This window comes from Lepidochelys kempii, chromosome 3 (assembly GCF_965140285.1).
Source record: "Lepidochelys kempii isolate rLepKem1 chromosome 3, rLepKem1.hap1, whole genome shotgun sequence".
NCBI lineage: Eukaryota > Metazoa > Chordata > Testudines > Cheloniidae > Lepidochelys > Lepidochelys kempii.
The window spans coordinates 83,999,552-84,027,257 of record NC_136382.1 but is presented as its reverse complement, the minus strand read 5'-3'; the positions used below and the strand labels follow the sequence as shown (position 1 = coordinate 84,027,257).

Below are 27,706 nucleotides of genomic sequence, written 5' to 3'. Positions count from 1 at the left end.
GAACATGATTGGAGAAACACTGTCAAATAGCTCCATCGCACCTACAATAGCTACTACATGGATGCAAATGTTGGAGAAACTGAGCAATTTTAATGCAGGTTATTCAGATATCTAAAGCATAGGTAGATGAGTTAACAGATATAAGATGAAATAATGGATGTAAGATGGTCATGACCATCAGTTTATGTGCCTTATTACCTACCTCTGACTTCTACTGGAAGGTTAAAAAGAAAGCAAAAAAGATTTACCATTTTAAATAGTGAAAAGAAAAGGAGTACTTGTGGAACCTTAGAGACTAACAAATTTATTTGAGCATAAGCTTTTGTGAGCTACAGTTTGGATCATCTTCCATCCATCTGATGTGAGAACTGTATAGTCTGCCAATTTAGAATTTTGGGCAGGAACTGTGTAGTCTCTTTATTTTGTTCAGTTCTGAGTACACTGACCAAACTCACTTAAATAGTTCACCAAAGCACAACACACTAAGGCGTTGAACTAGCAAAGCTCTGAAACATGTATTTTAAGCATCCAAGTAATATCGCAGAAGCCCCAAAGGGCTACTCACATGTTTAAAGTTAAACATGTGCTTAAGTGCTTTACTAAATGGCTATCTAAACAGTCATACTACAGTTCCTTGTCCACACACTTCTGTATGAATCATTAAACTACTTTAGATTTCACATAAAAATAAAGAATATAGTACAAAGCTGGAAAACAATTACTCCAGATAGTCGGGTCCCAGAAAAGGGAAGTAGTGCACAGAGTGCAACTGATGCGATTCTGGTAAATTTCATTCTGCTGCTCCTATTAGGCTGTGTCTACACTTCCACTTTCAGCGCTAAACCTTTTGTGGTGCAGAGGTGTGAAAAAACACACCCCTGAGCAACAAAAGTTTTAGCGCTGAAAAGTGCCAGTATAGACAGTGCATTATTGCTCGTTCGGGGTGGGTTTTTTTTAATCGCCGGGAGAGCTCTTCCCCGGCAATAAAGCGTGTCTACACTGCCCATGTCACAGCGCTGCTGCGGCCGTGCTGTAACATGGGTAGTGTAGACATAACCTTAGAGAAGCTAAGTGCAGTTCCTACTGGAAGAGAAGTGAGAAGGGAAGAGATTGGTGCTGCTCCCTCCCCACAGTCTTTCAAAAACGGTGCTGACCTTGGATGTCACTGAGGGCTTGTCTACATGGGGAGTTATTCCAAAACAGCTATTCCTGATTACCTATTCCTGGCACATTTACCAGATATCTAGATGGATAACTAAATCTCATAGACAGAGGCTCATATCAAAGACGTGTGGGACTCTCTGTCTACACATAAAAAATAATCCAGAATAAGGCAGGATGTGAATTTAAACTATTCATTAACTATTGCCAGTTACTATACCTGATTAATTGCATGTGTGGATGTTCTTATTCTAACAGAAGACTGCCTTATTCTGAATTAGCTTAATCCACTTTGAAGTGAATTCAGATAATTTGGAATGAAACATGCTTATTGCAGAATAAGAGTGTCAATGTGTGGAATTAATCAGGAATAGCTATTATGGAGTAACTCCATGTGTAGACAAGCCCGCAGTGACATTTAACAATTACAACATCTAGGTAGGTTTTACAGTCACTAAAAACAAAGCTGAATTATAGTATATTCATGTTTGGTGTCACCTTTCAAATAAAGTTTCCAAAAACAATTACACATACTAGTAACTGGTCTTTATCCTTCGTAAGGAACATGTGAAAAACTATTAGGCTCATGATACAAAAATAAAACAAAACAAATGGTCTGCATTTAAACTCAGGAATTATTGGTAGATGTTCATAAAGGACCAATTTCACAGTCTTGGGATTCTGCTCAATAAAGAGGAAAATAGTCCCTCTAGTGTACTCTTCATGTAGAGAAAGAATTGAGTTTCACAAAGTATTGCCATAAGAAGTTACAAAATAATATTATAGCAAGAGATACCAAAGTACTTACAGAAGTTACAGTGAAACTGCACATTCCTCCAACCTACATACAAAGGTGCCTGAAGATACCATTCAGGGCAGATGGAAAATATTGAGCAAAGGAAGTTACTGAATCCTGAACAATTTAACAAAGTAATAAAAATCAGTTCTAATACACTGATTTTGTGAATGCATATTTTTAATGCAGCATTTTGATGTGGCATTAGATACTTTCATTTAGAAACTGAACACGTGCAAGTCTGGTGAACAGGAACCTCTGTGGTAGTAATGATAAAATTCGCCTACATATTGTGCACTGACAAGACACTATCAGGACATGTGCTTCTGTACAACAGAGCATACACAGTCTCTTTCTTTCAAAGCATTTTTTTCATAGACATCAAATACTAAAATACTCACTTTTATCACTCTTCAAAGCAGTGAGCAGATATTGAATCATATATCTAAATAACTGTGGGTGGTTTGGAAACATATAGGTCAGTATTGAAAAGACTGCATGTGAGTATACTAGAGTGTATGCTGCATCTAGGAAGATTTATTATATTACTGCACTAGTTAGCTGCCAACCACCATTAGATAAGCTAACATTCCAATGGGTTGCGAGTGGGGGGGGAAACAAATCAGCCTGTTGGTGTGTGAACTGGACAAATCTTATTTGAATTAGAGGAAACATAATGTTGTCTTCCTAACCACACCTGAATATTCATTTCTGCTTTAATGCCCTAGGCAAAAAAAAAAAAAAAAGCAGGTGAATGATAGTTGTAATTTTAATTTATAGCTTTTAAAGTCATTGTTCTGGGGGAGAATAATCTAAGATAGTTTTATGAAGTATGTTCTTCTGCTGATTACACTGGAAACAAAATTAATATTTCATATATAACATGTATGATAATAAAACTAAGTTATCTTTTTCACCTTTATTTAAAATGACAGTTTCCCCTTTTGATGCAAGCGGGAAATAACACTGTTAAATGTGTTCTTTGTCTATGAAGCTCAAATTATTTATATAATAAAATAATTGTAGACTATGGTAAAAGGCTTTCTCATACACAAATCTTTATCATTTTTAAAATCTCAGTTTCCCTGTCACTTTTCCCAAGGTCCAAAGTGAAAAGCTTAGTCATATGTCCTTTAAACAGTTATATCCCATACTTATGAGGGAAATAAAATGATAAAACAGTGTATATTCATTTACTGTGTTTTAGATACCAATAGGATGTCTACACAGCAGCTGGGAGGTGTAATTCCCAACACAAGTATATGTATGCTCCTTACTCTGCTTGAGCTAGCGCCTAAAAAGAGCAGAGTGGCCACGGCAGAATGGGCAGCAGTTCAGCCTAGCCATCTGAATACATTCCCAGGGCAGTGGGCAGGACTTCACTCAGGCAGCCAGCACAAGACACCACCTCTGTGGCCGCACCCACGCGTCTTTATTTAGATGCTAGCTCAAGCCGTGCTAGCACACAGGAGCTGGGAATCACTCTCCAAGCTACTGTGGAAACAACCCATTTCAGATGTAGATGGAGTCTAACAGGATTGTTTCCACAAAAAAGTAACTGATATTCCAGTCAAGAAACAGAAAGATCCCTGTTTTAAATGCATATGCACACCTTAAAAAGAACACTAATCCTGTCAGAAATTAAAACCTCTGTTTTGGGATGCCTGGCAGATTATTAGCTCCTGACCTCTCCTTTCCCGACTTTATCACATTCCTATCAGCCACACACACACATATGCACAGATTGCTAACAAAATCAAACATGTTACCGTCAGTTTCAAAGACAACTTGCACTCAACCATAAACAAGATTTTGAGCTTCTAATGTGCCCTCATCTTCTGATGAAGGTCATTTTAGAGACCAGTGAGAAACTTCTGAACTAAATTATATCAGTGAAATCTCAAAGGATCCAAGTTTTTAATATTTTAATTAGCTCCGAGTACCAGTTAATACTGCACAGAAATGGAATCAATATCAAATTAAAAGTATAAATTGTCAGAAAAACTGCAAGCGTATTAAGCATACTAATCAATGTTAGCACTTTGCATGATGGCCAAGATCCTACTTCCACTAAAGTCAGTAGGAATTTTGCCACCAAATTCAATGGAAGTAGTATTAGACCCTATACATTATAGGTTGTGTTATAATTTTTAGTTCCATTTGATTTGATATCATTGACTGAAAACTCAAAGTATTCAATAAAAGACTGGATTTGTCATAGCAGATAAGACAGAACAGCTGAGGTCTGAAACCAATGCTTTTGCAAAGGACATAAAGGTATATATTTGAAAGCAAGGATTGTCATATTCGATTTAAGCCTTATCACACTCTCTATCATGCTTGTGGAAGCTCATCAAATTCAATGTATAAAATAGGCATCCAATTTTAAAATGCATCTGTTTTTAAGATATCAGTCTTGAATTAAACAACTGGCCTTTTTTCTTAAAATATTTCCCTAACCTGAGTCAAATGCAGTGCAAACATTTTTCCTGTAATGCTCCATTTGGGAGGGGAAAATCCTGCATCTGTATTCAAATTAATTTCCTAGTGGTATGTCTTACTCAGAAATCAAAACATAAGAATGGGTTACTAGCATGAGAATATATGAGACTCTTCCAGCTTATACATTTCCAACTCATTTGTTTTATATCATGTAAGCTCTCTATTATTTGAATCAAATAAGGAGATTTAGCAGGAAAGTTAACTTCTATATAATACTGTATGCTAAAACTTCCTCAAGAATCCTCCTCCTATCATCCACTAAGACGCTCAATCCTAAATGGCACATAGTGGCACCACGATGTAATTTAACTGAACCAGTCTTCCCTCCTTTGTAAACAGCACCTACATCGTGCAAATGCCCATTCTTACTGTGCAGCTGCAACATTTAAATAAATGGCATTTTAGCAAATGGCATACTAACAGATGAACATGCAATACCAAAGCAAACGCTTTTTGTAAAGTACTTTTAAAATGTTGTCTACCCAATATTAGCTACTAGTAAGACCTTTATTTTAAAAGCGATCTTCAAAAGCAAAAGCCTGACTATATACAATGTGTTTTCACATGCACAAAGTAAACAATCTGGAAAATGATTTTTTCTCTAATGTCTTTACGTTATAGTAATCATAGGTGTGATTTGTAAAAACTGTAAATAGAAATTTCTCAGATATGTGTGATTTTTCAATTGATGTTGTCCCTATATGCACTAACATACCAGGAAAAAAATTCCAAACATTCAGAGAAGTCACCCTTTAAAGAATTCCACCATTAATTTAACTTTGTAAAGAAAAGCATATACCTTTCTTGGCTTTTTTTGGGTGGAGGGAGGAATTTGAATTTTTCTTGAAAAACTAGTAGTAATTCTATATTTGAACTCTGAGATTTGCATCTGTATATTTTTGGCCTACTACTGTCACATGCAACAGCTAAGATTCCTATAATTGAAAAAAATTGAAGAAAACATATTTGTCTATTTTCAGTTTGTTGTTTTGATCATTTGACAGCATTCTGTGTATAGTCTTCCCACTGTTTCCTCTGTATTTAGTTAATTTTTACTGTTTCTGTGAGAAACAAGGTGGGTTAGGTCATCATATCTTTTATTGGACTAACTTCTGTTGGTGAGAGAGACAAGCTTTCGGGCTTGCACAGAGCTCTTCTTCAGGTCTGGCTGAGTCTTCTGCAGAGCAAGGGAAGAAGGGGGGACTTTTTTTTCCTCCGAATTCAGAAAATGCGATTGTAAAACCACAAAAATTGACAGGTTTCAGAGTAGCAGTCGTGTTCGTCTGTATTCGCAAAAAGAAAAGGAGTACTGTGGCACCTTGGAGACTAACAAATTTATTTGAGCATAAGCTGTCACGACCTACAGGGGGATTCCAACGCAGATGTGGTCCCCGCAATTACTCTTAACTCATTTTTAACTGACTAGATTTCAGGTTGACGGTGTCCATTTAAGCACATCAGGCTAAGCACACCGAGACAATTCGTCCAACAGTTAACATTTTATTTGGCTGCAGCAGGGTCACTGTGATCTCAGAGGCCACGCCACACACCCCCTTTAAATCACGTGCCTCGAGCATTAAAGAAACTGACGTGGGCCAACAGAGAGGAGTCAGCCAAGTTCATCTAAACAGAGAGCCCCTCTCCCAGCCGAGAAGCCGCCTGTTTCGCTAGTACATAGTGGAGGCAGTCTGGGTCACTCTCAAATTAGCAAACATCAGCTACCGGTTCAGTCAGCAGCAGGTGCTGGGGCCCGGCCAGCCAAGCAATAAGAAGAGGAGTCTCACCAGAGCTTTCCAGGAAGCTCATTGGACTCCGGTGCCTCCCACGTTTAATATTTAACTGGAGAACCGTGCAAGGCAGAGTTTGCCTGGCAGATGTCACTCCAAGGAAGAGGAAGGTGCAAGACGAGGAGCTCAAATGGTTGAGAGGCCCAAGAGTCCAAGGTCTCCCCCGAGTATCTGCTTCTTGCATTTCAAAGGCAGGAAAGCCCTACTCCCCACGCTCCCCCGGCTGGTGCACTGACGGGCCCGCTGCCTGCGAAGTGAGGGGCTGGGATCGAAGTATTGTGCTCCACGGACGCTGCACGAACACGCTGCTCCTCAGCGTTACGCGAACAAGTTAATTACTTTAATTCCGGCCGAGGGCGCCTCGGTCACACATCGCCCCTCCGACCAGGGGGCCAGCCCGCCCCGTGCCACGCCAGCTCCTCCGCACCAGCGCACCGGGGGTGCCGCACACGGGCCTGCTACTGGGTTTACCTGGCTGAGCGCGGGCGCTTCCCCGCGGGGACCGCCCCCCCCTCCCGCCTCCTCCCGGGCACCCTCCCTGTACCTTTACCCCGGGACCGCCGCCCGAGAGCCTCCCTAGCCCCCGTCCCGAGTGCCACTCCTGCCCCCCCGGGGCACCTCCCGGCCCCCTGCCCTCTTCCACCGGGGCCCCCCGCCCCGCCGCCATCGCTCCGCCACCCCTCCCCTTCCAGCCCCCCTCTGGTCCCGGGGCACCCCGGCCCCCCTCACCTTCCAGCCGGCCGAGCTGTTGCTGTCGCCCTTATCCTTGAAGTAGGGCACGCAGCGCACCATCCAGTCGTAGATCTGGGACAGGGTGAGCCGCTTGTCCGGGGCGCTCTCGATGGCGCGGGTGATCAGGTCGGCGTAGGACAGGTTGCCCCACGCGTTCCGCCGGGACGAGCATTTCCGCGGCGCCGCCGCCGCCGCCGGCTGCCCGCCGCCCAGCCCGCTGCCCCCGGCGGCCGCTGCCCCGGGGGCCTGGCCCGAGCCCTCCGTCCCGACCCCGGACAGCGGGGCCAGCAGCCGCGCCGCCTCCTCCGGGGCCAGCGCTTCCCCTCCGCCGCCACTGCCGATGGCCATGGGCGAGCTGCCCCCTTCCTCCTCGTCGTCCTCCTCCTCGGGGATCATGGAGGCGGCGTCCGCGGCCGCTTCCCCCGAGGGCTTGGCCGGGCTCGCCTGCAACTCAGGCCTCTGTAGGGGCCAAGTGCAGGAGCGGGGCCGGCTCTGGGGCTCGAACTCGGGGTCCAGCTCCACGTCCAGGGGGGAGAGGGGGGCAGCGGGAGACGCCTCTGCCATCTTGGCTTCCCCTCCTCCCGCTGCTGCTGCTCCTGGTGCTGCGATGGGATAGACAGGTCCGGACCCCAGTCCTCCTCCTGCCGCTGCGGATCAGTGCCTACCAGGCAGGGGGGAGCGAGTGAACATGCCACTCTCCATTAAAGTCCTGCAGCCTCCTGCCTTCCCCCGCCCCCTCTCCCAGCAGACAGTGCACGCACACACACACACAATACCACTAATAATCACAAGGCGATCAATAAGGGATCAGGCAAGGCCAGAGGTTCCAGATGCGCCCCTTGTGCGCGATGGGTGGGGGGGATGGCGCCAGCGGCAGCCCAAACGCAGTGGAGTTGGTGCAGCTCAGTGGTGTGTGTTTGTTTATGTTTCACTCCATGCAGCTGCAGAAGCGCTCCACTGGCAATCACGCTGTATCCAGCGGAGAGAGACCCCTCCAACACCACCAAGCCTGCTCCCGGCTGCTCTGGCAGACGTGTCCCTTTCTCTCTCTCTCTGGCCGGGGGAAAGAGAGAGGGGTCCTTCAAATTACATTGATGACTTTTTCCTCCTTCAAAACGCCCCAGAGGGAGCTGAAGTCTTAATGTACCTCCAATCGCACACTAGCATTTGCCGTACTTATGCATTCCACTTTCCAAAAAATATACAGATCTATAGATATATATATACAAAACTAAATTTCACAACCAACCGAACAGGGGAAGAAAAAGCCACTCTGGATTTTTTATCCTTTTTGCGAGGAAAGCAAAACAAAAACAAATCAAATCACCAGTCTTCCAACAGGTCCAGAAGCTTTAAGCCCTCCGTCGGGCTGCCAAGAGGATGGGTTTTGTTCCAGCATCAACACCACATTCATAACCTCCTTGCTCCTGCTGCTGCCATCTTGACAGTTTTTCCCCCCTCCGCTCAAGTCATTTAAAAAACACTGGCAAAAGGGACAGAGGAAGACACATCGGCAGGGGAAGGAGGGAAGGGGAAGAACCAGCAGCAACCTCTACCCTCTCCAGCAAAAATAAAGATCCAGATTCACAGGAGGAAAAAGCAGTGCTGGCGCATGGTTTCCTGATTCTCCGGCTGCTGCGTCTTCGGCTTCTAGTCGCCTTCCCTTTAAAGGCAAAGGAGGAGAAGGCAAACAACCGCACGGTACCTCTGTAAACAGAAGGGGAAAAGCAAATGATCTGCCAGGGAGAAATAATGCTGCTGCTGCTGCAGCTCGCCCGACCAGCCTGTCACCCTGCACTCTACTGACTTCCACATTCCTTCTCCTAACCACCACCAGCAGCAGCAAGCAACACAAAGTTATAGACGCACGCAGCGAGGCTCAACCTAACCATACAGCAGCCGTGTCCCCGCCCACTGGGAGGGCTGATGAGCTAAGCCGCAAGCAGAGGGGCAAGTTTCCAAGCTACTACAGAAACCTGTGTTATCATAGAGATCTGTCTCTGTCAACTGCTCTGTTAATAGTCTGTCTTTAACTCCTCGAAAGTCAGGACATTCAGAAAGTAGAGTCAGAGTGTGTCATATGGTATCAGGCCATGTATGTTTCTATCACATTGCAAAGAGATACAGACTTAAAGAGACACCACCCTATTAACTATATAATATTGTAAAGCCCAGTGCCTGGCTACAAACATCTTAATTTATTCAAAGTAGAGGGCGGGAGAACATCTAACTTACTTTTTTTTATTAATCCACTCTGCCACTGTCTCTGTGTGATCTTGAAGATGTCACTTCATTTGCTGTACCTCAGTTTCCCCATCTGTAAAATAGGGATTATATGTATTTACTTCATAATGGAGTTGTGGGGTATAATTGATTTCTGGTTGTAAAGTCCTTTGAGATTCTCATATAGAAGTTGCTGTAAAAGTGCAACATTGTATTTTTGTATTATTATTATTATACTGTTTGTTGACTTTCTGTATTTATCTCATTTTGGACAATGCAAATAGACTAATTAGTATCACTTCTGTTTATAGTTCATTTTAGTCAGATTCACTTAGGTGCTCATCCACTAACACATTATTTCAATATATATTGTTTGTAATCATTTCACTATTGGGTTGTAAACACAACAGAGGGGTTTTTTTGTTGTGTTTTGTTTTGTTTTGCTTTCGTTTTGTTTTAAAAACTGTTTTCATTGTAATATTTGTTCTACATTCATGGAATTGTTTCCCTTGATTTTAAACTTTGTAAAAGTTATTTTTAGAAAATCTATATTTTACGCCAAATATAATATGACAGTGTCTCTTCAAAATTTCATTCCGCACTTTGAGTGACTAGGGGAACATGTTCAGACATGTATGTATATGCATATAATTCCACTTGACTTCCTCTTTGGAGTACATACTGTAATAGAAACCACTCCTAAATAGCTCCATGGAAGGCTCTGTTAATTACTTCTACAGTCTGGCAAAGCCAACGGGTATACCAGATATAGAACTAGTAACATAAATGTAGGTATAAATATACAACATAGCAACATAAATGTATGAGTACTGCACAGATTTGTATTTACTTTTTAAAATTCGATTTAATACAAAAATAGCATCTTCCCAAGTACCAGTTATAGACAACTGCCTATTGAAAAATTGGTTTGCTTCTAATGTGTTTCATGGCAGAAGAAAAAAATAGAATTAGCTCAGAAGACAAATAAAATTATCCTTGGTTTATTTATAATTATGGATTAGCCGTAGTGTCTGAAATAATTTGATTTTAAATGGTTATAAAAAAGTGAGGCTCTGATGCTGCATGCCTTTCTCAGTAAGTCAAAACTGAGTATGGCTCAGTATTTGGCCCTAATTATGTATTTTGTCTCCATTGCAAATCTGAGTGGCTCCCATTAGGAGTCTTTCACCATTATTTTATTATAGGAGACAACACTTCAACAGATATAGGATATAATTTAGATGTCAACTACAAGATTTAGTACATTTTAATATGGATACAAGTAATCCTCAATTTTCCTGATGGAATGGGGACATTGAATTAATTGGGATAAACATAGGTTCCAACAACAAAGGGAAATTTCAATGCAGTTAACACACACCTCATTTAGGATCATCAAGGTTTGACTCTGTGAGCATGTCTGCAGAGGCCACCTATAGGAATTAAAGGGTAGTTCAGACTCTGGTAAGGATATCACCAAGGGTACAGTTGTGACACTGATATTTGTCCGCTGAGAACTAAGCTAATTATTAGTTTGTATTATTTATAATGTGGTAGCACCTAGGATCCCCAATCATGGTTCAGGACCCCATGATGCTAGGCACTCTACAAAGAATTTAGCCCACCAGTTCATCTCTGAGCAGTCACTAAATGGTAAGGACCTTCAATAGTTCACAGGCTGGAACCATTGACCTATAGGTGATAGGCTCTCCCTCCTAATATTCCCCTGGTCTATTGAGTGACTGAGGTGTGCACTGAGATTTTTAAACATAATTTATCCTATTTAAGAAAAGTTTATATAGCTCAGTATTCAATGAGACCAGCATTGGATAGTTGGAATTAATTTGCCAGAATTACCAGTAGAGTTAGGCCCACTTTTATTTTTCCCAGATTCACATCACAAGAAGAGACCAGGCTTCCTTCTTGACTACCGGGGCACAGTCCTGGCATGGACTGAAATGCTTAGTTACTTAGAATCTCTTTTTAAAATGGTCCCTTCTGTACTTAAATTCTATGAAATCTATGAACTAGACTATTTGTTAAAATTGAAATTGGCTGGCACACCTTCCATGTCAGTAAATACCTTCCAAAAGAGATCAGACAGAAATATGTTGTAAAGAAAATTCATATTTAATGGAGAATGGTGAGAACACTAAGGGATGTATTTCCACTTCCTGCACGTGGGTTGGGGGGAGAGGTAGCAGGCTACACAGAGCTGCTATGTCCCTTGCTCGTGCAGTGGAGTAGGAGAGGGTAGGAAGCAGAGATAACTTTGACTCTGCCCTACCAATGTATTTGGAGGCATAGTTATGCTGGCATGCTGGGCACCCCAAAAGAGATTGGCCTCATTGTGCTAGATGCTATATACACTATATGTGTATGCTATATGTATAGATGGTAAGAGCCAGATTACGTCCCAAAGAGTTTACCATCCAAACGGGCAAGACAGACAAAGTATAGGAGACAAGAAGTAGTATTATCGCTATTATATAGATGAAGAACTGGTGCACAGAGAGATTAAGTGACTTTTCTGAGGACACACAGGAAGTCTATGGCAGAACTGGAAACTAAAGTTAATTTTCCTGAGTCCCAATCCAGGGCCTTAACCACAAGACCATCCTTCCTTTTAAAAGTCCACTGACATGTCAGCCATATAGTCTTTATCAAAGGGAGTTACAACTAACCAGTTCTTCAGAGCTCCACATAGAATTTATTGTCTTCATTTTTGCTGTGTAGAGGAAGAATGAAAAATTAACACCAAAATTTTTTACCTGCACAGACCTCCATATAAAAAAGGGGTAAATGGGCTAAAAGCTGCTTATTACAATCCCAGGAGTAGCCCCACTGAATTCAACATGTAAACTGAGCAGAATTTAGCCCAAAGTCTTCATGATCTGATCACTCTCTTCCTTCAAGTCTTTCCCTAAAATTCACTTCTTCACCACTTCTTCCATATCTCATCTCAAAATCCTTAACTGATCTCTCATTACAACATAAACACACACACATATCCTTTGGCACATGCCAAATAAAACTGCTCACTCACTTTGCTCACATGTTGCATCCATTCCCTCAGCTCCATTGATAGGATTCTCAAAAGGGCTCAGCTTACAGGAGTTTTATCATTGGCTTCAGTGGCTAAGCAGAATTAGGCCAGCACAGACACCTTTTGAGAATCCACCCATGTATTTTGTCTATTCAGATTGAAAACTCTTCAAGGCAGAGCTATGTTTTCTTGTATGGCCCTCTCTCTGCATATGATCTTCACACACTCTAGCTAACTACTTATTGTGGTGGGTCATGCTTCTACACAGCGGTATGTGATGCCACTCTTCCCACATGGAATGTGGGATTCAGCAGCTTCTGTGGCAACATCCCCTTTCCTGAATTGTGGGGAAGGCTATCTACAAATCCAGAGGTTGGCATGGGTGAAAGAGTACAGTGAGTGAGTAAGGAGGAGTGGACTGGTTGGGGGCAAAGCTGGTAGGGCTGCAATTTAGCATCCATCCAGCAGAACTTGCTAAAAAAAAATCAGCCTGATGTTATATTACCTATTTTGTGGAGCCGCCTCCATTGTGGGAAACTCTTTAAATGTACAGATATATTTAAATCAATGGTGCACCCTCACCTGGATACTGTGTTCAGTTCTGAGCACCCCAACTCAAAAAAAGATAAGCAGAAATAGAGGGGATTCAAAGATGGGCGACAAGTCACAAGAATGATAAAAGACAAAGAAAAACTTCCTTATGAGACAAAATTGGAAAGACTCGCAGTTTTTACCTTCAAGAGGAGACCAATACAAGGGATTAGGGTGAAGTTATGCAAAATAATGAATGGTAAGAAGGCAGATCAGAAACTTCAGTTCACCACCCTGTCTCATATACAAGAACAATGGAACAGTAAGTGAAACTAAAGGCAGCAATTTTAAAAAGATAAAAATAAATGTTTTTTCACACAGTGCAGAATTAGAATGTGGAACTCACTAGCACAAGTTATAATTGAGGCCAAGAACTCATCATGATTCAAAAAAGGATTTGGATATCTTCAGAGAAACTAGAATAGCTGTCCCGAGTTATAATAGTAAGGTTTGAAAAAATAAAACACTCAGATAGTTTTGGAAGGAATATAAATGCTCATGTTTCAGGGCATAAGTCAACTTCTAACTGAGGAGATTAGGAAGAAAATGTCCCTATGGGCAGGCTGTTCCATAGCTGTCTACTGCGGGGTTTCTTGCACGTTCCTCTAAAACATCCGGTAGGATGTCAGAGAGAGGATACTGATCCAGCTGGACTTCAGATCTGACCTAGGATGGCTGCTCCTACGCTCTGTAATACAATACAGTTATATAATGAGGCAGCTCTAAAAATTTTATTTTGTCCTAATTTTTAATGTGTGCCAGCCTGCCTCGTTCATTACACACCATACAACAAATACGCATGCTGAATAAAGCTGACGTCCAATTTTGCAGTGAATGAGTCCAGGGTTTGCCAGAGAAGGTTACAAGAGCTGTGCCCCACAAACATTCCCTCTGAACAATGGACACTGTGATTTAGAAGACTAAGGGTGGGTTTTGACTGTGGATTACTAACTCACCAAATATCCTTATGGGGGGCAGGGGCGGCTCTACCAATTTTGCTGCCCCTAGCAGTCGCAAAGCTGGTGCCTGGATGAGGGGAGAGACAATGCAGTAACAGATGAAAGGGTTGCATTGCTGTGGAAAAGGAAGGAGAATTCCTTCCCCTGACCACTATGGAAACCTCTTTTACCAAGAGAGCTTGACTCAGGGTTGAGAAACGGGCCCTAAAACTGGGCAGTTTTAAACTTAAATATGCCTGCATTCAGTAGAAAGTATCTGCCACCTTCGACACTCTGCAGGCCCCAGAGACTGCAGTTGCTGGCTCCAGTAGACAGGCTGACCAATCTAAGGGAAAGCGATCTATTGCAGAAGGCCCAAAAGATATAAATCTCAGTAAGGAATTATAAAGCAGACTGGAGAAGTGAGAAGATCTCTTCTACGCTACAATTCCCAATTACAGTCCAGTCTGCTTTCCACCTGCTGGGGTTGCACTGCCACAGTTTACCACAGCTCTCAATCTTGTAGTCTTTACTCAAGAAAAACTCTTACTGAGTTCAAAGAGTGTTTGGACTGAGTAAGGACTGCAAGAAAAGGACAATCCACTAGGTGGGAGAAGTAGATTTTTAACCATTTATTTTATTTAAAACAAGAACCCCAAAGTGTATATAATTTAAGCATTTTCTGTGTTGCCAGCTTTCACAATTTCATTGTGAGTCTTGCAATATTTGGTGTTTTTCCTTAAAGACCCAGACCCTAAAGTCCTATTAAATGAAATCTCCCCTTTAATTTAAAACAACCATACAGTCCTAGACCTTATGGTTTCAGAGAAAAGCTTGAAAATGTCATCTGTGTGTATTCTAGGGGTTCAAAAACTAGAAGTCAAATAGAAAGAAACCCACATGTAGGGGTTTTTTTAACAGCTCATGATTTTGTGGGGGGGCCTGTTTTGTGGATTTTTAATACTAGGGGGTTTGCAATAGTTCAGTTTGTATAGTGGAATTAATCTAAGCTGCTAAAACCTACCAGCCTTTAAAAAAGAGAGTCCTTTTTTGCACTAATTTTTAGGCAATATCTGAAGTATTTCACCTCTATGCTGGAAGATTTTGCTCTGTGTGTGTTATTCAATGAGGCATTTAAAAATCTCAATGTTTTCACTCAATATTTCGCAGATTGACAACTCTGATCACTTGGTTGGGTGCTTTATTCATTTCACCAGGATTCCTCTAATGAGTCAGGAAATGTGGTTCTGCTCTTGGCTCTGACACTGACTCGTGTAATCTTCAGAAAGTCACTTAACCTGTTTATGCCTCAGTTACCCCATATAGGAATAATACCTGTTTATTACTTAATTACCATATTAGTATAATTTAACATGCCCCTTTACCTAGATATTTGAAGATATGATCCCTACCCTAGGCGCATACAGTCAGTCTGCCTCAGAGAGGTGTTGCGAGATATTATTTATGAATGTTTGTAAAGTATTTTGAGAGGCTTCCAAGAAAGGTGCTATATAGAACAAATATCACAATGCACCTATTATTATTAATGTAAATAAAGCACCTTCCAACTGAGAGACTCAAAAGTGCATTCAGGAACCCTTTGCCCCTCTCCTCTCCTTTCCCCCATGCAGCAGAGTTATTTGCAAAGAACTGAGCAGGACGTCAGAGTGTACTGTACAACAGTGCTTCTCAAGCTATCTGATGTGGGGGACCGGCAATTTTTTTGTCCAATGTGCGTGCAGACCGGCAGCCAATGGCTCGCGGACCGGCACCGGTCCGCGGACCACCACTTTGAGTAGCACTGCTGTACAAGGCAGTGAGTTAAAAGCTGCTGGCCTGACCCCTCTCCTGACCCCTGAGCAGCAGGTCCATGGACACTTTCTTGGGGGCTGTATACAATATGCTGTACCAGGCATGGACGCATCAGCAGTGCATGGACTGGGAACTGTATGCAACGCAGAGCAACTCTCTTCGCAGCCTTCTCAGGGGTTTATAGGAGCCACCAGGTACCCGAACTGCAAACAACCTACACCCTCCCCTCCCGCCCCCGCCTTCTCGTAGGTCGCTCCCCCTCCCAGCCCGCCTCTCCCCACCAAGCTAGGCTGCGGCGTGCAAACAGATGATGTCATGCTATAAATAAGCGCGTGATCACAGGGACCCGCCCTCTCCCGGCATTGGCCGGACACTGCCATCCGTCTAGGCAACGGCGTTCCTGGTTGGTCGTGCGGGGCGCCCCCTCCCCCGCCCATTACAAAATAATAAACAAGCTAGTAACAGTAGGCGAGGGGCGTGGGCAGGCTGCTGTCGCCTGCGACCCTGCCGTGCCCGGGGAGGGGGCCCCGGCAGCGGCGGGCGGCCTCTGGGGCCGCTGCCGGGGGGAGCCCCGGGCAGAGGGCCCTGCGGCAGTTCGGCCGGGGTGGGGCACGTGGCAGGGCCCGGGGAGGTTCCTTGGGCGGGCAGGGTGGCCCCGCGCTGTGTCTGTGAGCGCTGCGGGGAGGAGCGTGGCCCGGGCCTGGGGCTATACAGCGCCCCCCGCCCCCACCGGCCTGAGGCTGGGCAGGGGCAGACCTCCGTGCCTGTGAGAACTTGGGGGTGGGGGAAAAGAAGGGGCAGGTGGAAACCTTAGGGTTAAGCTGCCTTGGCCGCCCGCCCGTGTTGACGAGGGAGAGGAGGAGAGCGGTGGGGCCTGTATGAACTAGCCTTGTGACAGCGGGGAGTAGGGTTGCCAGGTCAAAAAGGGACCCTGGCAGCGCTGAGCAGAGCTGACCAGGCTGTTAAAAGTCCAGTTGGCGCAGGGCTGGCAGGCTCCGTGTGGCTCTCGGGAAGCGGCCCACATGTCTTTGGCTCCTAGGTGGAGAAACGGCCAGGCAAGCACTGGCTCTGCAGCTCCTATTGGAGCTGACCGTCTCTGTGAAGACCGAGGCAAAAAAAGCATTGAGTAGTCAGCTTTTTCCACATCATCTGTCACTTGGTTGCCTCCCCCATTCAGTGAGGGTCCTACACGTTCCCTGACCTTCTTTTGCTAACATGCCCGTCGAAACCCTTCTTGTTAGCTTCACATCCTTTGCTAGCTGCAACTCCAATTGTGCATTTGTCTGACTGATTACACCCCTGCATGCTCGAGCAATATTTGTATACTGTTCCCTAGTCATCTGTCTAAGTTTCCACTTCTTGTAAGCTTTCTTTTTGTGTTTAAGCTAACCGAAGATTCTGTTAAGCCAAGCCCGTCGTCTGCCATATTTGCTATTCTTTCTGCACATGGTTTGTTCCTGCGCCCTCAATAAGGCTTCTTTAAAATATAGCCAGCTCTACTAAACGCCTTTCCCCCTCATATTAGCCTCCCAGGGGATCCTGCCCATCAGTTCCCTGAGGGAGTCAAAGTCTGTTTTTCTGAAGTCCAGGGTCTGTGTTCTGCTGCTCTCCTTCCTCATTTCAGGCCACACTCCAGAGCCTGCACCCCCAGCCCAGAGCCTGTACTCCCTCCCACACCGCAATCCCCTGCTCCCTCCCACACTCCTAGCCTGGAGCCCCCTACAGTACCCTGAACCCCTCATTTCTGACCCACCCTGGAGCCTGCACCCCCAGCTGGAGCCCTCATACCGTTGTGCACCCAACCCTCTGCCCTAGTCTGGTGAAAATGAGTGAGTGAGGGTGGGGGAGAGCGAGCAATGGAGGGAGGGGGGATGGAGTGAGCGGGGGCAGAGCCTCGGAGAAGGGGTAGGGCTTCAGGGAAGGGGCAGGGGGTAGGGCAAGGGTGTTTTGTTTGTATGATTAGAAAGTTAGCAACCCTATGGGGGGGGGGTATTCTAGAAGGGGCCTAACTGGGGTAAGAGGTATAATGCATGTTCAGCTAACCTGGTGAGGTGCACACACCAGTCATATGTGCCTCTGTTCATCTGCTGTTGCAAGTCAACTTGCACGTCCTTACACACATGACTAACTCTTATAAAGAACATAAGAATGGCGACACTGGGTCAAACTAATGGGCCGTTTAGCCCAGTACAGTAGAATCTCAGAGTTACGAACACCACAGTTACGAACTGACCCATCAACGACACACCTCATTTGGAACCAGAAGTACAGGCAGCAGGAGAGAGTAAAAAAAATAAAAAGCAAATACAGTACAGTACTGTGTTAAATGTAAATTACTGGAAAAAAAAGGAAAGCAGCATTTTTCTTCTGCATAGTAAAGTTTCAAAGCTGTATTAAGTCAATGTTCAGCTGTAAACTTTGAAAGAACCGTAACGTTTTGTTCTTGAGAACTGTGAACATTTCAGAGTTACAAACAACCTTCATTCTTGAGGTGGTGTAATGGTGAGATTCTATTGTATTCTGTGTTCTGACAGTGGCTTGTGCCAGAAATTTTAGAGGGAATAAACAAAACAGCAAATTTGAGTGAGCCGTCTCCTGTTGTCCATTCCTAACCTCTAACAGTTAAAGGTTTAGGGACACCTAGAACATGAGGTTGCATCCCTGACCATCTTGGTTAATAGCCATGCATGGACCTGCCCTCCATGAACATAGCTAATTCTTTTTTAAATCCAGTTATACTTTTGGTCTACAACAGCCCTGTGTCAATGAATTCCATAGGTTGGCTGTGCGTCGTGTGAAGATATATTTCCTTATGTTTGTTTTAAACCTGCTTGCCTATTAATTTCATTGGATGACCCTTAGTTCTTGTGTTATGTGAAAGGATAACACACACTTCCTTATTCACTTTCTCAATATCATTCATAATTGTATAGACTTTTGTCATATATGCACTTAGTTATCTCTTTTGTAAGATGAGCAGTCTCAGTCTTTTTAATCTCTCCTCATATGGAAGTTGTTCCACACCCATAATAATTTTTGTTCCCCTTCTCTGTACTTTTTCCATTTCTAATATCTTTTTTGAGTTAGGGTGACCAGAACTGCACACAGTATTCAAGGGGTAGGCATACCATGGATTTATATAGTGGCATTATGATATTTTCTGTTTTATCTCTCCCTTTCTTAATGGTTCCTAATATTCTGTTAGTGCTTTAGACTGCTGCTGCGTATCGAGCAGATCTTTTCAGAGAACTAGCGATAATGATGCCAAGAGCTCTTTCTTGGGTGATTACCGTGAATTTAGACCCCATCATTTTCTATGTATAATTGGGATTATGTTTTCCAGTGTGCATTACTTTATCAACATTGAATTTCATCTGCCATGTGTTGCCCAGTCACCTAGTTTGTGAGATCCCTTTGTAACACTTCTCTATGTGCTTTGGACTTAACTATCTTGAATAATTTTGTATCATCTGCAGACTTTGCCACCTCACTGTTAACCTCCTTTCCAGATCATTTATGAATTTGTTGAATAGCACTGGTCCCAGTACAGATTCCTGGGAGACCCTGCTATTTACCGCTTTCCACTGTGAAAATCAACCGTTTATTCCTACTCTTTGTTTCCTATCTTTTAACCAGTTATTGGTCCAAAAGAGGACCTTCCCTCTTATGCCATGACTGCTTAATTTGCTTTGGTGTATGACCTTGTCAGAGGCTTTCTGGAAATCCAAGTACAACTATATCCACCGAATCACTCTAGTCCACATATTTGTTGACATCCTTAGAGAATTCTAATAGAGTGATGAGACATGATTTCCCTTTACAGAAGCAGTGTTGATTCTTCCCCAACAAATCATGTTCATTTATGTGTCTGATAATTCTGTTCTTTACTACAGTTTCAAACAGTTTGCCTGGTACTGAAGTTAGGGTTACCAGCCTGTAATTGCCAGGATCACCTCTGGAACTTTTTTAAAAATCAGCATTACATTAGCTCTCCTCCAGTCATCTGATACAGAGGCTGATTTAAGCGATAGGCTATATACCACAATTAGATATGAAATTGCAGAACAACTGAGTTCCTTCAGACCTGGGGTGAATACTATCTGGTCGTGGTGACTTATTACTGTTTAATTTACCAATTTGTTCCAAAACCTCCTCTACTGACATCTCAATCTGGGACAGTCCTCAGACTTGTCACCTAAAAAGGATGGCTCAGGTGTGGGAATCTCCCTCATATCTTCCACAGTGAAGACCAATGCAAAGAATTCATTTAGGTTCTCTACAATGATCTTTTCTTCCTTGAGTGCTCCCTTAGCACCTCAGTTATCCAGTGGTCCCACTGATTGTTTGGCAGGCTTCCTGCTTCTGATACACTTAAAATTTTTTGCTGGTTTTATGTCTTGCTAGTTGCTCTTCAAATTCTTTTTTGTCCTGCCTAATTATATTTTAACACTTGAGTTGCCTGAGTTTATGCTCCTTTTTACATTTGTCAGCAGGATTTGACTTCCAATTTTAAAAGGATGCCTTTTTGCCTCTCACTGCCTCTTTTACTCTGTTGTTTAGTCATAGAGGCATTTTTTGGTTCTCTTACCTTTTTTTTAATTGGGTATACATTTAGTTTGAGTGTCTATTATGGTGTTTTTAAATAGTTTCAATGCAACTTGAAGGCATTTTACTCTTGTGACTGTTCCTGTTCTAAATGGGATGTACTGATGGTGGTGCTCTAGCTGAAGGGGCAGCAGTACTGCTGAAATTAGCTAACTAGGATGCCAAAAAGGAAAAAAAAAAGAGCAAACTGTTACTATGATGATTTTTTTAGATGACAGTCAAGATGTAGAGAGGAAAGAGGCTGCATACTGCTTAGGGCCATTAGGCAGCTGGGACACTGAGAATGAGAGTTAAATTATGAGGGACATTTTAAATGTCTCATAGATTTTAAGACTGGAAGAGATTATTATAATCATCTAGTCTGACTTCTGGTATAAGAGAGGCCATAGAATTTCTATGCAGTAATTTCTGCATGAAGCCCCATAACTTCTGGTTGAGCTAAAGCATATCTTTTAGACATTTAGTCTTGATTTAAAGACGTCAAGTGATGGTGAATCCACCACATTTCTTGGTCTGACTGAGACACATGCAGAAAAATTCCCTCATCCTTCAAAGGAGAGACTTTAAACACTGCCTAAAAATTAACTGCCAAATAAAAGTCTCCATTTAAAGGAGACATGAGGCACCTCTCTGTTTATGTAAATTACTGCACAAGATTTGTTCCATTCCCAGTGATAGTAACAGTGAAAATGATTCTATGTTAAAAGTACAGGGAAACTTGCACTAAAGACCACCTTCAACAGGCCACTTTAAAGCTTCCCTCAGAGTTTCTCGTATATTTTTGTTCAGCATTTGAATGAAGACTACCCTCTGCTTGCTTGTCCCTTGAGTAGTTGCTTAAAACATGCTTCACTATGTATTGTATCTTTCATTTGGTTATGGTTGGGGTTTGTTTTGAAATTACAGTATTAGTTGCTGTGTTATTAAAACGATTGTAAGTTTTGTGATATCTGTTGAAAGTGTAATTATATTTCATGCGGGGAAAAGTTCAACTTTAATGTCTGACCTCTGAAATATGGAGAGAGGATTTAGGGCTCTGAGTGAACATACAGTGAATCTGTCATTCTTAAAAGTCCAGTGGGCTGAGCTCCCACTGAAGTCAATGGGAGTTTTTTCACTGAAATAATGGAAGCATGATCAGTCTCATAGATATGAATATATCTTGATCTTTTCAAGTGAAATCAAAAACTGTTGTCAGGTTTTTTTTGGAAAAAGCAGTGACTTTCCTACTCCATTTAAAATGCATTTCTCCTGTGAAAAATGACTGTAAAAATGAGAGTGTGAGATTCCCAACATGGGAAATTCTTTATTAGACCCTGTCATAATAGATAAAGAGGAACTGATCACAGAATTAAAAATTAATGGTAGCTTAGGTACAAGTTATCATGACTTGATCACATTTGTAATGTGATAACAGAATAAAGTCCAGACCAGTTATGTACTTGGTGCTTTAATAAGGCCAGTTTCACAAGGCTGAAAACAATTACAAGCCAGATCAGCTCAAAGGAAGAATTTAATCAGAAAAGAGTGAAAGATATTTGGGAATTATTTAAGAACACCATACTAGTTGCCCAAACAGCCACAATTGAGAAAGAAGGCCATACTGGTTAAAAAACCAACCTGGCTTAAAGAGGAAATGAAGGTAGCTATAAAAAATAATATATAACAAATGGAAGAAAAGGGAAGTTGATAGTAATGAACATAATTAGACGTTAGGAATTGTAGAAAATGGATAAGGGAAACATTTGAATGAAGACTACCCTGAAGACTACAAGGAGAACTCTATGGCCAGCAGAGTTAAGGACAATGAGAAGGAGTTTTTAAAATATATTAGGAACAAAAAGAATCCTGACAGTGGTGTTAAATGGAAATTGTAGAAGTATCAATAATAATGCAGAAAAGGCAGATGTGTTCAATAAATATTTCTGTTTTGTATTTGAGGTAAAAACAGGTGATATAGTCTCATCATATAGTGATGGTAACACTCTTTCCATTCCACTAGTATCTCTGGAGGATGTTAAACAGAAGCTACTAAAGTTGGACATTTTAAAATCAGCAGCTCGCTGAACCATTAGAGATAATTTTCAGTTAGTCTTGGAGCACGAAGAAAATTCCAGAATACTGGAAGAAAGCAAATGTGCCAAATTTTAAAAAGGGTGAGCAGAATGACCCATGTAATTATAGGCCTATCAACCTTAACTGGATCCTGGGCAAGATAATGGAGCAACTGATACAGGACTTGATAAATATAGAATTAAAGCAGAGTAATGTAATTAATGCAAATAAAATGCATTTGTAGAAAATAAATGCTGTCAAACTAATTCAATATTTTTTATGAGATTACAAGTTTGGCTGATAAAGGTAATAATGTTGCTGTAATTTACTTAGACTTCTGTAAGATGTTTGAGTTGATTAAAAAAATGTTATACTATAATGGCACACATTAAATGGGTTAAAAACTCGGTGATAGGTCTCAAAATGTAGTTGTAAACAGGGAATAGTCATTGAGTAGGGTGTGTTTCCAGGGGGATTCCTGACCTGGAATAAAAACAAAATCATCACTGATAAAATTTGCAGATGACACAAAAATTGGGGGAATGGTAAATAACAAAGAGGACAAGTCACTAATTCAGAGCGATTTGGATCACTTGGTAAACTGAGTGTAAGCAAACAGTATGCATTTTAATACATCTAAATGTAAATGTATCCATCTAGAAACAAAGAATATCGGCCATACTTATAGGATGGAGGACTCTATCCTTGTTAGCAATGACTGAAAAAGACATGGGGGTCATGGTGGATAATCAGTTGAACCTGAGCTCCCAGGGTGACGTTGTGGCCAAAAGAACTAACGTGATCCTGGGATGCATGAATGGGAATCTTGACTAGAAATAGAGAGGTTATATTTCCTCTACCTTTGACATTGATGCGACTGGTGCTGGAATACCATGTCCAGTTCTGGTGCTTACAATTCAAGAAGGATGTTGATAAATTGGAGATGGTTCAGAGAAGAACCGCAAGAATGATTAAATGATTAGATAACATGACTCAAAGAACTTAATCTATTTAGCTTAATAAATATAAGATTAAGTGGTGACTTGATTACAATCTAGAAGTATCTACATGGGGAACAAATATTGAATAGTGGATCCTTCAGTCTATCAGAGAAAGGTATAATATGATCCAAAGGCTGGAAGTTGAAGCTAGACCAGTGGTTTTCAACATGTGGTCCACAGACTCATGGGGTTCTGCAAACTATTTCTAAGATTTCCAAAGGGGTCTGCACTTCCTTTCAAAAATTTTTAGGGGTCTGTAAATGAAAAAAGATTGCAAACCATTGTGCTAGACAAATTCAGACTGGAAATAAGATGATTTTTTTTAATGGCGAGAGTAATTAATCATTAGAACAGTTTACCAAAGGTGATAGTGAATTCTCCATCACTGACATTTTTTTAAATCACGATTGGATGTTGTTCTAAGAGATCTGCTGTAGGAATTATTTTGGGGAAGTTCTGTGGCCTGTGTTACACAGGAGGTCAGACTAGACGATCACAGTGGCCCTTCTAGTCTTGGAATCTATGAATCTATTCTATGTGCCTCAATGACTTCTACTTTAAATGTGCTTAATTTAGAAGTGGATGGGTTTGTGTGTGTGTTTAATTGCCAGCCCTACATACTCTTCCTGGGATCTGGCAAATTTACTTGAATTCTTCCCTTCTTGTGCATTATCAATAACAGAGGTTCTGCAAACCACATTATGCCCTCATTGATACCTCTGCAATCTTATTGCCTTCAATTTAGTAAACAATAGTCCATGCACAAAAAAGAGCTATAATTCAGTTTACTTTCAGCTGTTTTAGCTCTGAAGGGCTAAGAGGAATAAAAAACAGTAAAATCTGACAACTGCTTCTTCCTTTTTTGTTTGTTTTTGGTCATTGAGATGAGCATATAACGAAATACACAGGGAACAGGTCTCTTCAAGAAAGAAGGCTCACATTTCATAATATAAATACACATTAAGCTTAAAATATATAAGTGATGAATTATTGCAAAGACTTGCTTTTTTAAAATTGATTTTTTTCCTGGCAAAGTAGAGTGGAAAACTAGGGTGGGAGTGTAGTTTGGGGCTGACATATGTTCAAGTACAAGAGGCTTAAGGAGGAATGTATGCTATTCAATTTGCTTGCAGAGGCTTTATGTCCTGTGTCTTTGCAGTAATGATGACACAAGCAGTTTTTGAGTAAAAGGAGGAAGAAATTAATTGTCCAGGCTGATGGCATCCTTGCTAGCTAGCTGACCAAGGACAGCATTTGATTATGAAAGCTGTTAATTCACCCAACCTCTCAGCTGGGGAGAACTCTTGAAGTGTGTGTGTGTCCATGTCCACATGTTAGAAAATCTATTTAAAGCTTTTTAATTGGAAAATTAAACATAAATTGCTTTAAAACAGTAGTGTACCACTTTTAAAAATGAAGACCATATGGAGCCATGTATTACTTTTCAGTATGTATTCAATCTCTCTGGTGCAATTTTATGTACCCACTAATGCATAAAGTCTTCTGAAACAGGAATAAAGCACCACAAAGCATGATTTAATGCTATAGGGTCACCAAATCTGTTTCAGATTACTGCCTATATCAATCAGTTGAAAAGAAGGGGACATCCCTGAACCAATGAAACTGTGACAACACACAAAAGCCCATAAAGTGGGAAAACTTTGGAAACATGGTACACACATCAACAAAAACTTTCTTAAATAGTATTTATGGGGCATGCAATATATACTAATATGAAACAAACTATATTTAAATAATCTGAAGGTTGAAACACAAACAGATTCAGTGCTAATGATACAGTACTTGTCTTGATGGGTTTGAATTTAAGATGCCTTAACTTTCAAGGGTTATGTTTTCAAATGGAGAGGCCAACTTGTACAGTCACTGTAGCCAAGCGTGAAAGTAAGGTATTTGTATGAGCAAATAGGTGTCTTTTGCTTATGAGTTTGTGGTAATTTCAATTGCATATTTTATGCTATTTTTTTAATTACCTCTGCTTCCCTCTTTATGAAATGCTGTCCAGAGGTCTGCTTTGATTTTGACCTCAATGGAGGAATATTTTTCTTCAGTCTTTAACACATCATTTCTACTGCTCCTCCCTCCCAGTTCTGTGTTACAGTGACCTTTCTTGTCCAAATAAGCCTGGATAGGTCTCCCTTCAGACACGTCAACACTCTGATGTCTCAGCCATTTGAATCACTGTGGACTGACAGGACATGGGGCAATCTTTGCCTTCAGGATCAGAGCATTTTCCCTTCACAGCTTTCACGGTTTCTGCCAGGAGAGCAATAGCTTGTACCTAAAAATGGACCCAAGTCTCTAATGTGTCAGCAGAGAACTTTACCAGTTGGGTGGCCTTATCCAATCCTTATTATCCGATAGCATGGAGACGAGTGTGGTGTAGATGCCTGACTAGTTAGATTTTAACATAAAGCATGTTTTATTTTTGGTTTGTTGATGGTAGAGTTATTTTGACTTCTTTTGCAATGTCACCTCTACAGTCTCTCAGTGAGCGTGAGCCTTCAGTTTTGTTTTGTATATCTTACAGAAATTATACTTCTAAAAAAAATTCTCTTTAAAAGATTTCAGTGAAGAAAATGATAGGTAATTCATATATAGCCCACCTAGTTACTGAATTAGCACAAAATTCTTACTTAAAGGCAAATATGAATGAAAAAGAGCGGTGTTTAAAAATCATTTTTACATTCGAAGCAATAGACTAGAACAGATTTTGGGGCACGGAGTGGGGAAGGGATATGTATTTGTTTTCACATGAACCAATAAACCAGTTGATTGCCTCTTCCGCCAGGATAGCATCCTCTGTTCCTACTGCAAATTTTAGGAAAAAAAGTTAAATTTACTCCATCATGTAGGACAGAGGCATGTTTGTTAGTGTTTTGTGTCTTTCAAACATCTTAAAACATCACAACAAAAATGGACCTGAGTAACTTCAGAGTAAGTTCAAATCTTTAGTTTAAAACAACAAAACACAGGATCATTGTGTCCACACTTTATTATTTTTATTTTGTCTTTCTAGACTTTATAATGAGACTTCTCTAGATTGTTGACATGTGAGCATCATAATATAGTTGTTCGGCCAAAAGTAGGCCATTCAAGTGAATACTTAATGTTATAACAAACGCTTTGAGAAGTAATTACTGGAATTAATTTAGTTTTCCTCAAATTATATAGCTTAGCTGTTACAAGATATTTTAAAAAATTATTTAAAATCCCTTAAAACTTTCCTGACTGTAGTCAGAATGTGACCAGTTCAATATATGTTTCTACTTTGTATTATAAAATATGAATGTTAATGCTACTACTTACCTATAGGTGGCAGTAACATTTCATTGTTGCAGTAATTCCCAGCCTATGGAATCCTGGTATGATGGTGAATATTGATTTCAAGAATGGGTTGAAAAATATTACTATGACTGAATTTTTGCTGCAGACTGGTTTTGGAAACAGCTCCACTTGCATTGCTGTTGGGCCCTCTCATATGAGAGAAGATATTTGAACTATCATGTAGCATATTTCTCATTACTTGTCAATGATCAGTTGTATTTAAAGGAACTTTCAACAGAGGCCCATAACGAGGAACATGACACCAAAGAGCAGACAGGGATAGCTTGAAGTGAGGTAAGATACAGGTCTTCAGTGTATGAATTGCTTTTTTTTTTTTGCTTTGTTTTGTTTTTGAGCTTTGGGTTTGTGATTCAGCATTTTTATGTCACTAATTTACAGAAAAATTAATAATACATCAGGAAAATAAAACGTCTGTGGGAAGGGAGAGAGGCTTGGATGTAAATATAAGATGTAAGATGTAAATATCTTTTTATAAGATAGTAAAAATAAAAGACTGATTTAAAAAAATGTCCAGTAACTAATGGTGAGATGGGTGGAGGATATCTTGTCTCAAAAATTCCCTCATCTGAATATTCCTGAAATTGGAAGCAGTTGTGGCTTTGGAATTTGAACTCAGCTATGGATTTCTCAGATGTCTCCTATGTCTACAGTGAATCTGAAAACCCTGCAAATTTTGTTGGATTAGAAACTTGAATTGTATTGTGTTGTGCAGGCCCAACCTTACCCATGAGACACAGATATATTTGGGTCTAAAACAAATAACCTACCCAATAACTGGATGTAACTGGATTAAAGTAAGCTTTGCTGAATGCACCCAATTCTAGCTTTTGCTGATTTATTGTAGTGGTTAAAACTAGATCAGAGGTAGGTAGTAGACCCAGACAGGAAGTGCCATATTTGTGCATATTGTGAGGTGTAAGAAGGAATAGAAAACTGATCTACTTTATTAAAGGATTTATACAGAGGAGTCAACTTCTTGCACTTCAAGCAGAGAAACCCTGAATTAGTGGCTTTTGAAAGGATACAAGGTTTGCTGTTAGTGTTTGCCAAAGTTCTGTTAACAGGTATTTCTAGCTCATGATGGTCACATC

At 41.4% G+C, this 27,706-nt stretch overlaps 1 protein-coding gene across 7 annotated transcripts in view; it reads right to left on the bottom strand.

The window, feature by feature from the left end:
* FOXO3 (forkhead box O3) overlaps positions 1-8,911 on the bottom strand; it is a 152,261-nt gene extending 143,350 nt beyond the window's left edge. For 5 of the 7 annotated variants that reach the window (XR_012158011.2, XR_012158012.2, XR_012158010.2 and 2 more), the window contains exon 1: positions 6,976-8,906. Coding sequence is in view for 2 of the 7 variants with exons in the window: in XM_073336948.2 (XP_073193049.2) it covers positions 6,976-7,542 (567 nt within the window). In the remaining 5 variants the exon portion in view is untranslated. Of the gene's footprint in view, positions 1-6,975 lie in introns of all 7 variants that reach the window. The other 2 variants (XM_073336948.2, XM_073336946.2) reach the window with 2 other exon arrangements.
* Between the last annotated feature and the right edge of the window lie 18,795 nt (positions 8,912-27,706).